The sequence below is a fragment of the Dasypus novemcinctus genome, chromosome 5, assembly GCF_030445035.2.
Source record: "Dasypus novemcinctus isolate mDasNov1 chromosome 5, mDasNov1.1.hap2, whole genome shotgun sequence".
Classification (NCBI taxonomy): domain Eukaryota; kingdom Metazoa; phylum Chordata; class Mammalia; order Cingulata; family Dasypodidae; genus Dasypus; species Dasypus novemcinctus.
This window is the reverse complement of record NC_080677.1, coordinates 76,888,196-76,903,854: the sequence shown is the minus strand read 5'-3', so window position 1 is coordinate 76,903,854 and position 15,659 is coordinate 76,888,196. Positions and strand designations below refer to the sequence as shown.

The 15,659-nt window shown below is 34.0% G+C and overlaps 1 protein-coding gene across 4 annotated transcripts in view; it reads left to right on the top strand.

The window, feature by feature from the left end:
• PTPN12 (protein tyrosine phosphatase non-receptor type 12) overlaps positions 1-15,659 on the top strand; it is a 108,476-nt gene that overhangs the window by 52,677 nt on the left and 40,140 nt on the right. For all 4 annotated transcript variants that reach the window (XM_004473390.5, XM_058297973.1, XM_058297974.2 and 1 more), the window contains 4 exons: positions 5,687-5,763; positions 8,915-9,010; positions 11,065-11,103; positions 13,991-14,062. In XM_004473390.5, coding sequence (XP_004473447.1) covers positions 5,687-5,763; positions 8,915-9,010; positions 11,065-11,103; positions 13,991-14,062 — 284 coding nt within the window. The remainder of the gene's footprint in view (positions 1-5,686; positions 5,764-8,914; positions 9,011-11,064; positions 11,104-13,990; positions 14,063-15,659) is intronic.

Sequence of the window (15,659 nt, the reverse complement as noted above, 5' to 3'; positions counted from 1 at the left end):
TCCTTTGTTCCTGCTTAACCCAGGAGTGGGAGATTGAGGCAGTAGGCTGCCAGGTTACATTAATTAGTATTTTCTTCCTTTATGTGAAAACTAAACTAATCTTCATTTCTTACATAACCCTAATGTAATGTAATAACACCTGTTGTGTTGTTCATTCCCATGAACTCTGTTAATATTTTATTCGGGTTTTCAAATTCTTCTTTGTGCTCTCTTAGTGTCTTCTTGACGTCCCTTACTTTTTTAGCCATATTGTTTTTCAACTCATTAATTTGCTTTTGGAAATTTGTGTGCATCTCATTAATTAGTTCTCTCAAATCCTGCCTGTCTTCTGGGGCTTTGATATATTCCTTTTCTTGGGCCATGTCTTCCATTTTCTTAGTATGGCTCGTAATTTTTTGCTGATGTTTAGGCTTCTGATTAAGATGGTAGTACTCAGATGCTCAATTTCTTTACCTTTTGTAGCTATTTAGTGGTGGGAGGCTGTATGTTACTGCTTTTATTTGATGTCTGGTTCAGCCTGTTCTGGGTCTTTAGGTTGTCCTTGTTGCTGAAATCTGGGCTCTGGGCCCAGTAATGGGTTGTATACACGCTTCCTAGGGCTTTGGGTATGGAGGCTCTAAAGGCTGGAAAAGCCTATCATATATTTCCTTTTAATTTCCTCACATGCACATCTTTGGTCAGCCAGCGGATGGCGCTCTTTTGGCAGCGCTCTCATCTGTTTGTGCCTGGTTGGAGTATGTTTTTTGCAGCAGGGCCTAATGTGACAGAGGTTCCTGTCTGGAGGCTTTCTCAGAGGCAGTACTCCAACCTTTGCTGGCAACCCCCTCCCTTTTCCAAGGTAGGAGGTAGTTCAACTTCCCTCTGCATCTCAACAATCAGTCCAGGTCAGTAGAGAGCGAGATTGAGAGGGTCAGATCTCCTGTCCCTGTCTCCCAAGGCAAACAATGGGGCTGCCCCTCTAGCCTGGAAGGGCTTATGGGACACAGCGGACCAAATTTGTGAGTGAAAACGTGAGTCAGCTTTAGGCTGTGTCCCTCTCTCTCCTCTTGGCATGCAGGGTGGATCCCTGGGGCCCCCTTTGTCTGTAGCAGCCTGCTAGAGGCCCGAGAATTCAAAAGTATATATAGTGTGGGGGTGGGTGCCAGCATTTGCAGCCAAAGTTGTGTGAGAAGAGAGTCTCCTGTCTTTCTAGAAGAGTGTCCTATGTCTTTCTACTTGTCAACCTCCTGAAAGTCCAGGGCTTCTTTTTTTTTTTTTAATATTTCTTGTAATGCTGATTTATCGATGATGAATTCTCCCAGTTTTTGAATATATGAAATGTCTTTCCCTTTTGTTTTCTAAAGCTGTTTTTCCTGGAATAGAATTCCTTTCTCATTATGCTTTAAAGGTGTTGCTCTGCTCTCTTTCTGCTTGTATAGTTATTAAGAAAGAATGTACTGTTATACTTAACTTTTGTTTACATTTTTATTGTAAATATAACAGCAATTTGTAATATAATTGCTAACATTTTTATGGTATCCATCAAATATGCTGACATTTAAGTACTAGGGATTTAAACATTTGTAATATTTCTTCTTATACTTCCATTAGGCTCATGTATTTAAGTACATGTATATGCTTAACTATGTAATAAAATGTTTCAGAGCAGTTTCCTTATTTTGTCAGATGGCATTTTGTTAATCTAATTATAATTCAATTAAATTTTAAGTAATATTCTTGAGTTTCTGCTTTCGTTATAGCTTTTCTCCTTACTTTAAAGCTTAATTGCTACTTCTACTTCATTAGCTATCCCCTCTCTAAAATGGTGTAATCTGTTAAACCAGTTTTTACCATCTAGCTATTGATCATTTTTAAGTAGACTTTTGAGACTTTTGTAAGAAACATTCCATTACAAGTAGTTTCATTGCTGTTCATAGAGAAATTAGGTTTTCACTAGCTATTTCGGAGATAATGGCTTATTATATTAGAACACTTGAGACCAGTTCCATATTTGAGAAATTTCTAGATAACCCTATGTCAGGAAAGACCTGTGTTTTGTCTGTTGAGAAGGCTAAAACTGAGCTAGCCTTTAGAAGTTAAGGATCGGGACCCTGCCTATGCTAATGTTATTATGAAGATTCTATTATTTTTAGGTATAGGATTTAGTCAGTAGGAATTTTCTGTTTCCTTGAAAGTGACTATGTATTTTTTTGTTACCATAGGCTGATATTTGTTTTTTAAAAATTGTTTCTCTGTAGACCACTTTGCATAGACAACATTGGGTTGTTTATTTAGAGTTGGGTTATTGGGAAACTATAGAGGAAATCAACAAAAACATGGAGATGAGTGATTGTTTTCAGTGCTTTGATATTCTTTAGTTCCTTTTCACTCACTTTATGCTTAATAGGAGCACCAATGTGGAATGGTAAAATATACCTGAATGATGTATTATATATGCAACATAATCTTGATATTAAATGATAAATAAAATACTATGGGGAAGCAGATTTGGCCCAATGGATAGGGCGTCCGCCTACCACATGGGAGGTCCAAGGGTCAAACCCAGGGCCTCCTGACCCGTGTGATGAGCTGGCCTTTGTGCAGTGCTGATGTGTGCAAGGAGTGCCCTGCCACACAGGGGTGTCCCCTGGGTAGGGGAGCCCCACACACAAGGAGCGCACCCCATAAGGAGAGCCGCCCAGCGCGAAAAAAGTGCAGCCTGTCCAGGAATGGCACCACACACACGGAGAGCTGACACAGCAAGATGACTCAACAAAATGAGACACAGATTCTGAATGCTTCTAATACAAGCGGACACAGAACACACAGGGAATGGACACAGAGCGCAGACAACGGAGGGGGGCGGGGAGAGAAATAAATAAAATAAATAAAAATAAATAAATAGAAAAATTTTTTTAAAAACAAAAACATACTATGATTGCATAGTCTAACGTGGTGACCCTGTAACTTGTACGTGCTTTAGAATTTACTTGTGAAGTATTAAAAAAAGGCATCTCTGTAATCCATCTTGAACTTGCTTAGTTAAATTTACTTAGGATATGGGACCAGAAGTCCTGTTTTATACTATATTCCCTGAATTGCGTTAAAAACAGTGATTTGCTTTTCCTAGCCCACAGCTGTTGCATGATTGAGGGTAGATGAAATAAGATTGGCAAAGTTTTGATAATTGTTGAAGCTGTAAAATGGGTTTATGGGTTTATGGATATTTGTTATACTATTCTTTTCTTTCTGGGTTTTTTTAATGCTTAAAATTTTATGGAAAATGAAAAATGAAATATTTCCCAGCTTGAATATAGTCAGCCTGGCTCAATCCAGTAAATTACTACACAAAGATTCTGCCTTTGAGATACCTTGAAAAGAGGCTAATATGCAATAAGAACAAGGGTAATAAATTGGGATCCTGACAAATATGGTAAGGAGCAGCTTTTGTGTAGTTACCCAAACGTCATTGACTTAACTACTGAATAGCTCCTTTTCATATATTGGAAGCAGAACATGGTTTGTATATGTATTTTCTATTTCAAATGGCTTAAAAAAAAAAAAAAAAGACATGTAGACTGGTGTAGAATAAAAACAGCATTGGTAAACATGTAAGCACTTCCCTGGAAACATGGTGAAGAGATTAATAATTATAATCAGAGGATAGTATTTCTTTTTTATATGACTCTTATACAAATTTCTAAAAAATAATTTCATCATTAAAAAAAAATAAACTGGAAAGCTTGGCCTTAGTGCTATATATAAAATTTTAGGCCAAAAGCAAATATATCAAACTTTTTTCATTAATTAGTCCTTAAGAGTTTAGCTAAGAAACTCATATTTGTTACTACTTCTTTATTTTTACATATTTCTTTTTGTTTTGCTTGCCTTTAATGCTCATTGTCCCTGAGTTAGAAAGGACCATAACATGTCATTTTACATTTTTTTGAATAGATTTAATATAGTATGAAAAGTTACTTCTAAATGAGTTCTCAGTCTATTTTACAGCAGCCTCAGACGCCTTCTCTGACCTTATCTATCCTAACTGTTTGCTCCTCTAAGGTGTATGAGAAGATGAGAATTGCAGGGAAATGGCATATCTTGAAATGTGTGTAGTCCTATTTAGAAATATTTGAGTAGTATCTAACAAATCAATTCAGATTACTTTATATGAGAAGTCATTTGGCTGATGGATCTGTTGATGTTCGTTTTTCCATTTCTTAATTTTGCCTTTTCTTGACTTCATTCTCACAAAGGTAGTTCCCACGTGATTTTTCTCTCTTTACATAGATTAAAATGGGCAAAGAATATAAACAAGCTGTTCAAGGAGAAGACATATAAATAACCAATAAATAAAATGAAAACCTGTTCAGCTATTTGCTTAATTCAAGAACTGCAAATCAAATTTAAAAATTTGATAATAACCTGGCACTGTTATGAATAAATAATACTTTTATAGGGAAACGGACTTGGCCCAGTGGTTAGGGCGTCCGTCTACCACATGGGAGGTCCGCGGTTCAAACCCCGGGCCACCTTGACCCGTGTGGAGCTGGCCCATGCGCAGTGCTGATGAGCGCAAGGAGTGCCGTGCCACGCAGGGGTGTCCCCTGCGTAGGGGAGCCCCACGCACAAGGAGTGCGCCCCGTAAGGAGAGCCGCCCAGCGTGAAAGAAAGTTGCAGCCTGCCCAGGAATGGCGCTGCCCACACTTCCCGTGCTGCTGATGACAACAGAAGTGGACAAAGAAACAAGACGCAGCAAATAGACACAGAGAACAGATAACCGGGGGAAGGAGGGGAATTAAATAAAATAAATAAATCTTTAAAAAATAATAATAATACTTTTATAAATTGTTACACTTTTTTTAGAAGGCAAGTAGCAATTCCTCTGTTAGAAAATTACCCTACATCTCTGCTGGTGACAGTTATATATAAAGCCATAGCAGTGTTTCTAATAGAAAAAATGAGATTTAGCCTAAATGCCTATCAGTAGCTAATTAAATAAATAATGAAACTTCCTTACAGTGGGATTCCATGTAGCATTAAAAAGAATAAGATAAAAGAATAATAATAATAAAAAAGAATAGATGCACTCTGGGACAAATTTAGGATATATTATTAACCAAAAAGTAACAAGGTACAAAACAGCATATATAGTATGATTTTATTTGTGTAGATTTTTCTATGCATTGTATAGATTTTTCTGTGTGTGTGTGTATATATATATAATTTTATACATATATAGTATATTTGTATGTGAAAAAAATTATTTTTTGAACAATCAGAAGAACCTTAATAATGTCCTTTGCTGAGAGGGAGAGAACCCTGGAATTGAGTGGCAAAGGAGTACTTCCCATTCTGTACCTTTCATTAAGGTTTAATTTTTTTAAGTCATGTACATATTTTATTTTTAAAAATAAATATATACCCAAGTTTATAAAATATGACAAATAAGCTTGTGTATCAGTAGCTAGCATTGATTAATCCTTTGGTGTGTTTCTAAAACGGCAGAGGTTTATGGAAAGATTGATGGAAGGAGGGAGGGAAGGAAGGAAGATAGATATGTCAAATATGGCAAAATGTTAAATGTTAGTGGAACTGGGTGTCTGAGTTGGGGGTAGTAGCATGGAGTTCTTGGTATGTGGTTGGTATTAAAACACATTTAGCTGCCAACAGGGAATAATTTATGAAATCCTTATTTTTCTTTTAGTTGATCACAGCAGAGTTAAATTGACTTTAAAGACTCCTTCTCAAGATTCAGACTACATCAATGCCAATTTTATTAAGGTATGTATTAACTCCAAATAGTCTCTATCATAATTAATGTCTTTCTGCATTAGTTTTATTAAAATTATTGACCAATATACCCACAGCAAAAGAAATAAAAATAAAATTACAGCCCCAGAACATCATTTTTCTGTGCTTTCCTTCTGGCCTCCTTATTCATATACAGCTTTTACTTAGTTTCATGATCATGGAGATAAATTATCAGTTAGCCCTTTGAGTTTATGTACACATATGTATATGGTTATTCCATGTTGTTATTTCCAGTTTTTCTCCATGTTAGTATTACAGTGAACAATCTTTGTTCTTTTCAGTAATTTCTTAGGTTAAGTTACCACGGCTGAAATTATTTAGGTTGGTACAAAAGGAATTTCGGTTTTGAACCATGAATTTTAAATCGTAACAGGCTCAAACACATCTTCATTAATCAAAATAGGAATGATTACAATCAACACATTTTTGGCAATTAGAAATAAGTTTGTTGATTCCTGTAACTAAAAATCCGTGCTTTGGAATTTGACAGACTCTTGGAAAGCATTTTCTGCATCCTACTGGTTGAGGAAGCATTTTCTCTGCAAAAATTTGTCAAGATGCTTGAAGAAGTGGTAGTTGGTTGAGGAGAGGTCAGGTGAATACAACGATGAGGCAAGAACTTTGTAGCCCAATTCATCAACTTTTGAAGTGTTGGTTGTGCAACATGCGGTTGGGTGTAGTCATGGAGAATTTGACCCTTTCTGTTGACCAATGCCGGCTGCAGGTGTTAGACTTTTCAGTGCATCTCATTGATTTGCTGAGCATACTTCTCAGGTGTAATGGTTTTGCCGGGATTCAGAAAGCTGTAGTAGATCTGACTGGCAGCAGACTACCAAATAGTGACCATGACTTTTTTTGGTGCAAGTTTGGCTTTGGGAAGGTCTTTGGAGCACCTTCTCAGTCCAGCCACTGAGCTGGTCGTCGTCAGTTGTATAAAATCCACTTTTTGTTGCATGTCACAATCTGATCGAAAAATGGTTTGTTGTTACGTAGAATAAAAGAAGATGACACTTCAAAACAATGATTTTTTAAAATTTTCAATCAACTCATGAGGCACGTACTTATTGAGCTTTTTCACCTTTCCAATTTGCTTCAAATACCGAACAACTGTAGAATGGTCAACGTTGAGCTCTGTGGTAACTTCTTGTGTAGTTGTAAGAGGATCAGCTTCAACGATTGCTCTCAATTGGCCGTTGTCAACTTCTGATGGCTGACCACTATGCTCTTCATTCTTCAAGGCTCTTGTCTCTTTTGCAAAACGTCTTGAACCATCCCTGCACTGTACATTCATTAGCCGTTCCTGGCCAAATGAGTTGATGTTGCGAGTTGTGTCCACTACTTTGTGACCCATTTTGAACTGAAATAAGAAAATTGCTCAAATTTGCTTTTTGTCTAACATCATTTCCATAGTCTAAAATAAATATAAAACAAACAGCAAGTAATAAGTAAATAGCGAAAAAAAAACAAACATAAAACGAGAAATGCACATTAAAACAATGTGTGTAACATAACTACATTTATTTAAGAATATATGCCGGCGGCGGACTTGGCCCAGTGGTTAGGGCATCTGTCTACCACATGGGAGGTCCGGGGTTCAAACCCCGGGCCTCCTTGACCCATGTGGAGCTGGCCCATGCACAGTGCTGATGCGCGCAAGGAGTACGGTGCCACGCAGGGGTGTCCCCCACTTAGGGGAGCCCCACGCGCAAGGAGTGCGCCCCATAAGGAGAGCCGCCCAGTGTGAAAGAAAGTGCAGCCTGCCCAGGAATGGAATGGCTCCGCACACATGGAGATGATGCAATAAAAAGAAACACAGATTCCCGTGCCGCTGACAACAACAAAAGCAGACAAAGAAGACGTAGCAAATAGACACAGAGAACAGACAACCAGGGTGTGTGTGGGGGGGAGAGAAATAAATAAATAAATCTTAAAAAAAAAAAAGAATATATGCCAATACCAAATGACAAATTCCAGCAATGTAACAACCCCAATTACTTTTGCATCAACCTAATACTATGTAATATTAAATTTATAGAACATTAACTTAGGTAAAAATACTTTTGACAGTCATTGCCAAATTTCAAGTTGTCATCCCAAATCCTTAATTAAACAGTGTTTTGGTAACTTTGTTTAGATACCCTTTGGTCAGAAGCAGTCAAATTCTTGTAGAGTTTCATGGAACAGAAAGACAGATGCAAAATGCCAGTGGATTGAGGTTAAATAGATTGCTTTAGTTTATCCGTTTTTTTGTGTTCTTTGAATGTTTCAGATTATAAGACAGTATAGTTTTCAGTTAATTTATGTTTGTAAATTATACATACCTGATTTGGTTGGCAAATTTGTTATCATGGTAGGAGTTATGTGATAGAATTAATCTAAACTTATATCAGTATTTAACAGCCATGGTTTCAAATAACCTTTTTTCCCAACAAAGTCAGTTTTATTATAATTGGAGAAAAAAACAAAACTAACAGTTTAAACAAAAATATATAGATGACTTTATATATCAGTTGCTGTCAATGTTCATCTTTTATAAAGACAGTTGCCAAAAGCTCTAGTTTTTAATTGCACAAATTTTACTGATTCATTGTATTATTCACTTCTATGCGCATTTTATATTTTAGCCAGCTATCCTGATTGTGGTAAATTCTTGGATTTAATGTTAGAAATCTATATAGTAGGTGCTTATTAAACTTTTAAGTTGAATAGATATTTGAAAGTAGCTATGGAAGAATCTGGCTAAGAAAGAACTGTTAGGTAGTTTTAGTATTGGTTTTAGAATCAAAACGTGCTTTGATATTTTTGCTGCAGTTAACTGTTGACGAGGTAATGGGCTTTTATTTTTAATTCCTAGGTAAATAATAACTAATTTGCATAAACATTCTTAATTATCAATTTGATGTTCCATGTTTAATAAATACACAGAAATAATAACATCTCACCAAATGCTGAACTGAATTGTACATTTTGTTCTGTTTTTATGTGCTATGAAATAAAAATCATTTTTAAATGCCTTAGGTGAAAACAGCAGTGTTACTTGTAAAATTTGAAACATTAAAATTTAGGTGACTAATATTTTTATAATCATAATAAACATGAAATTTGCTTTTCACCATTTTAGGGAGTCTATGGGCCGAAAGCGTATGTGGCAACCCAAGGACCTTTAGCAAATACAGTAATAGATTTTTGGAGGATGATATGGGAGTATAATGTTGTAGTAAGTAATTTATTTTTCATAATATAATGAAATGTAATAATTTACTGTTTTACTGAATGAGGATTTAAAGCTATAGTGATATGTTTAATAATATCAAGTGTTTAGTAGAAAGAGACTAATTTCTACAATAGCTCATTAAATTCTCACAAAATATTTTGAGAGTATAATAGTAGTTTAAATCTTGTTCTAAATGAATCACATATAAGATAGCTACCTGGGAAGTGGTTGTGGCTCAGGTAGCTGGGTTCCCACATGGGAGGTCCCAGGTTCGGTTTCCAGTACCTCCTAAAGAAGTTGAGCGAGACAGTGACCTGGCGCAGCGAGCTGACATAACAAGATGATGCAGCGAGATAACATAACCAAGAGACACAGCAAGGAAGCATAATGAGAGATACAACAAATGGAACAGAGGTGGCACAAGCAATTAGGTGCCTCCCTCTCCACATGGGAGGCCCCAGGTTTGGTTTCTGGAGTCTCCTATAAAGAAGACAAGCAGAGAGTGAGCGCAAACAACAAGGGGGGGATGAAAAAGATAAATAAATAAATCTTTAAAAAAAAAAAAAGATAGCTAGCAGATAACTTACAAAATGCAGAGGATTGTTACGATAGTACAGTCATTTAAGAGATTTTGCAGACTTGACTTCCCCCTGCCCCTGAAGCCAATTTATAGTTAGAAGGATATCAAGCCAATGGCATTTTTGTTCCATCTTTCTCTTTTGAGAAAAGTGAAATACTGTACCTTAGATTTAGAAGCAGGAGAATGAGTGGGTTAGGATGCTGCAGAGAGCTACAGTGTGCTATCATTTATCATCCTTGTTGGAGCATCACCCTTGTTGGAGCCAAACTTTTGCTATAGTGATGGTTTTGGTTTTTTAGTTGTGGAAAATCAGTAATGTGTAGTTCTCATTCCACTCTCATGAGCATTAAATAAGTATTTTCTATTGAATCAGAATGATTGTTAAAAAAAAACAGCATCCTCTATTAGTCAATGAAAGATTTGTAAAGCTGGGAAAAATTCAGATCCTTAGTGTTTGCTGTATTTCAATTAAAAATCAGATGTGAAAAAAAGAGTAGTTGGAGATTTACTGGAAAAGGGCATGAAGGAATTTTCTGACCTTTAGTAACTTACTAATCTTTTTTTTTCCCAGTTTTTTTTGTTTGTTTGTTTGTTTTTTTGAGGTACCAGGGCCGGTGATTGAATCCTCGACCTCATATGTAGGAAGCCAGCACTCAACCACTGAGCCACATCGGCTCCCCTGAGTTTTTCTCTGCTTTTGCTTGCTTGTTTGATATTTTGTTTGTTTTCAGAAGGCACTGAGAATCGAACCTGGGACCTTCCATGTGGGAAGCAAGTGCGCAATTGAGCCATATCCGCTCCCCCCTAAATCTTAATAGGAGTCTGAGTTGCACAGAAGTATGCGTTTTGTAAAGCTTGAAGAATGTACACTTAAGATTTGTGTAAATCATTGTATGTAAACTTAAGGGGGAAAATTGTAAGCAATGTAAAAATATTGAGTTAATTGATAATATGCATACTGAAGTATTTAGGGTGTATGGGTCTCTGAAGTTTACTTTGAAATGCATTAAAATAATGTTGAATTTGGATGGATAGAGGGAATAACTGTGATAAAACAGCAAAATATTATGGGAGAATACAGGCAATGGTTGTACACTGTTTTCAGCTCTGTTGTATGTTGGAAAGTTTACATTATAAAATGATGGGGGGGAAGCAGATATAATAACCTTTAGTTTTAAAGACAGTGTTAGATTAAATGCAATTAGTCTTTCGATAATTTTATTAAATTTGTTTAAAATATGTAATATTAAAAAGTTGCATTTTCATAGAATTTCAAAAGTTAGATTTAAATTCGTAATTTCTTTAACTGAAAATTTTAATATTAAAACTACTTTTTTTGGACAGGCCAAGTATACTTTGCCCATGGTGCAAACAATAATTCTTGAAATTTTTATATATATAAATTTTTATATTAAAAATGTGAAATTGTGTGTAACTGATATATTCTTCATCCCATTTTTTCCCTTCTTTGTTTTAGATCATTGTAATGGCCTGTCGAGAATTTGAGATGGGAAGGGTATGTATTCCTCTTCACACTTAAAGTAATTGTAGTGTCCTTTTATCACTTCTATTCTAGGGATGTGTATTCTGGTCTTTTATTATGTTTGGAGCTTATGTAGTTAAAGTAGACATTTCTTTCTCTTTTATATTCTGCTATTTTATTTGATTATAGGACCAAAATAATCTTTAATGCACATAAACTTTATTTTATTACATTTTACAAGTATGTTTTAAAAATCTTTTTATTTGGAATAATTTCAAACTTACAAGGCAGATGCAAAAATAATACAAAACCTATCCAGAGAACTGCCAACATTCTTCCCACTTAGATGCCCCAGCTCCACCTATCTAGCTAACTATCTTTATTGGTCTGTCTTCTAAACATGAAACTAGATTGTATGCATTATGTTCCTTGAATATTAAATACTTCTCTGTAAATTTCCTAAGAAATCATTTTATGATATACTTAATTTTGAATCACTACTCAGTTGTCTGAATTTTTAATGGTGTTGTAGGTAGAATAAGCGTTTTATTATTTATGGACTTAATGAGAGAGGTATTTAAAAGTAGCAGTGAAATTGAGGAAATGAAAATGATTTTTAAATAAAATAATTCTGATTAGTTATCATCAGTTTATAACTTGAATATTCTGACTTGTCTGTCTGCAAATACCACTTTATTTTTATCAGTTCTTTACTCTGATATTTTAACATTCGTATTTTTACGCTCTGTAAAAGTGAAATTAGTTTCCAAACCATTGTGATACCTGTTCTTTATAGCATCATTCCTAGGTCCTCATTATAGTGAAGTAGTAATGTATTTATTGGGAATAGGTATTTAAATGAAAAATAAGCATGTCCTGTAAATGTGACAAACAAATCAAATTTTGTGGTAATTTATTGGAAGTTGCCTTATACTAACGTGGTTCATTGTTTAAACTAGAAATCATTTTTAAGTCATAAAAATTCTTCTTAAAATTTCTTTCAATAAGGGATATATTGCATAATGCAAGACATTATGTCTTTCATTGTGTGTGATGTGTTATGTCATTGGTAAACCTCATTTTTAACTTAAAATGTCTGTCACTCTTCTAACCACGTCCGTTTCCAGTAGTGGAAGTATTAATATTCAACAGAAAATGAACATCTAATACCATAAAATATGCAAACTGAAAAATTATTATTTAAGTAATATTACTGTATATGTCAGTACCATTATTAATTGATTATATTAGGAAATTTAAATTTCACTCTTCTAATGTTTCTAATGTTTCCTTAAGTTATTGTTCAGGTTTAGGATTGATTTTTCTTACTATTTAATTAGTAAGTTCAAATACTCATAGTTGTGATATTAGTATATCAGTAGTTGTTTAAGAAAAATTAAATTGTATTGAGTATAAAATGTTTTGAAACTATTAATAAATGTTTTGGGAGTCATAGTGCTTTGTGAGTGGTAAACTATACATGAATTAGTTCTATGAATTTATGTGATAACCTGGACTTTAAGTGTGATGTAATAGAAAGAGCATAGATACTGAAATAAGACAAACTTACTCTTTACTACAATTTTGACCATGGCATAGTATACTGCACCTCAAAGCTTAGTTTCCTCATCTTTGAAATGAAAATAATGCTTACTTACGTAAGTAGAGATTATGCTTGTATGGTATTTTAACACATAACTTTTGGTACAATTGTTATTAGTTTTTACCTGGAATATAAATACCAATATATTCCTGACTTGGTCACTGCTGCTCTGAATGAGAAGTATATTATTCACATAGTTTTCAAATATTACCAAATTAGACTCTTATAGCCTGTTTTCTGTCCATTTTAAATGTTAAAACTTTAATAGGTATAGAAATTTTTTTAAAAACCTCAAAATAATCTAATTTTGGCATTTTGTATAATTTTTTAACTGAAATTTGGACATTTCTTGTGGTTTTAAGCCTCCTATAATACTATAGTAATAATATTTATTCTAAGATAAACTGACACACTAAGCAGTTCTACTTTGTTGGCACTGTGAGTAAAATTGTCAACTTTTAGTTAATTTCAGCTATAGGTAATAACTCAATTTAATATATTTGCAACTATGAGGATTTAATTAGAAATTCCTTAACTGATGTATTTCTTCCTGCCAGAAGGTTTATTTTAAGGCTTTTCTTTTTAAAAGAAAATTAAAAGACATTTAAAGACTTTTCTTTTATTGTTTTTTGAAAAATTGCATCAGTTTTTGCATCTTTAACAGAATCACTGAATCTTCTATAAAGTTAGGCTTTTCATTGACTTATTTAAATATTCTCAAATGCTTGGGTTCCCTAATGTAATTTTGAATGTTCTATTTCTATAGCTGTTTAAAATGGGAATGTTAAAGGGGAATTTGTGATACTTTCTGTAATTGCAAAGAAAACCTTTGTATAGGTTTTGTGTTACCATCAGTAGACTATTTAAAATACTTAGTGTTCACAATAACCTATAAAATAAAGATTATTAGTCCTATTTTTATAGGTAAAGAAACTGAAGGTCATTAAAACAATAAAATTAGTACTTGGAAAATTCTTCTTCTACCAAGTAGAGTGCTCTTACTGCTACACCTCAGATTTTATACTTAATGAAAATTAAGCCAGCTGTTGTAGAGATGGTCATGTTACAGTTATAACTTTCTAGTGATAGTTGGAAACCTGTTACACTAAATGACGTCATTGTGGCAGCCACTTTTTCTCAGTGTACTTTTAAGGACAGTTGGGTAAATATGAGCTCTCTCATCTTCTTGCCCTACTGATGGCAGTTTTTCTATTTTCTGGGAAGGAATAGCAAGCTGAACCCCAGGGCATAAAATTTTGTAGAAGTTTAAGAAAAACTATTATATGGATTGCTTACTAACTTTTATTTGGATAACAGAAAAAATGTGAACGCTACTGGCCTTTGTATGGAGAAGATCCTATAACGTTTGCACCATTTAAAATATCTTGTGTAAGTATCTACTTTTATATATATTACTTATTCAGAAAATTGGCACACTACACTGAATAATTAAATTATAATGCTGTATGAACCCAGTTTATATGTCTATAATATAATGTATATAATGCTTCCATGTAAACCTGCACTTATAATAAACAATATTATTTTTTCTCCTCTTAAATTTAGAAGCTTTGAGAATGACTTTTTATAAAAGTACAGTTTTTCCGTTTACCTGGTTTTGTTAACTCTGTATTAGACTTACTTTATGAATTCATAAGAAGTGTTTGCATATGTAAGTAGAAGTAACAGTGTGCTTTGGAAATTGGTGTATTCATTTAAAATTGAATAAATTGAAATAGCTTTAGGTGGCTGAAATGTAGTGTATCATGTTAACCTTTCATATGTTATACTACACAGAATTGTTATAATTATGTAGAAAGGTGGGTTTGCGAACTGCCACCCTGGATATAATATTGATCCTTTGTTTCACTTTTAAAAACTGTAGGACCCTGGTGATTATTACAGCAGATACTTTCATATGAATTACATATATGCCTTGCTATTTAATGACCTGTGGAAATGAGTTAAATTCAGGTTCTAAAACTAATGCAGCAAAAGCTGAGACAATGACCTAATAAGCAAAAGCAAAGAAGGAGGGAAAGTAGGAATAAATGAGGAAGTGGATTTACAAAAAAGTAATTTTGCTTTGGGTGCTACTTGATAATATTTCGATTGCCTTAAAGAAATAATGTTTTATTTACTCAACTAAAATGACCATAATTGAGCATGCATACAAATTTAATAACTTCTCCATCTCAAAATTACCTGCTTTTTACTTTGTTTTCCATGGTTATATGCAATATAATTTCTAAGATTTTATTTCCCATTAGTGAACTCAGAATGCCCATGATTTTATGACTTATATATGTAGGTTAATTACAGATAATTCTTCTGGAGCATACCCAAAGTTCAAGGCTTTCTGATTTGATGTAGAAAAGGATCCAAGCTCTGTTATTCTGTTTCCTTTATAAATGCAGTGTAATTTTTGTAATTTTAACTATAACTCATAGTTGAGTTAACTGGATTTAATAAGCAGAAAGTACTCTAAAGTCTTGGTTAGAAGGAACTGTGGGTTAAGAATTATTGTGAATGAATAATAACTAGTACATACAACTCTGTCTTATTTCAATGTGGAAATACCTTCTCCCCTCACCAATTCTGAAAGTATTTTACCATATTAGGTACTGTACTGATCAGGAAACCTAGTCTTACGTTTGTGGTTGTGTCAAACAGTTGTAAATTTAAATGCATAAGGTAACTGTAGTAAATGTCAAGTGAAAACATATAATGCTTAATATTCATAATACAACAACATTTTTTAATAGTTGGAGAACAAGAATAGTAAACAGTTTTGCTATATGAAAGGAGGACAGATAGATGTACATTTCAGGAAAGGATGCATTAACTTTCTGGTTTATCAGTTGAACTAAAAGATAATCAATTTAAAAGTAAAAGTTCTTCTTGATAAAAGGTTTGATTGGATTAGTAATAGCTAGTTTAATTTTGACGGTGCCTGGGTCAATCCAAGCTGAAGAAACAAAATTTT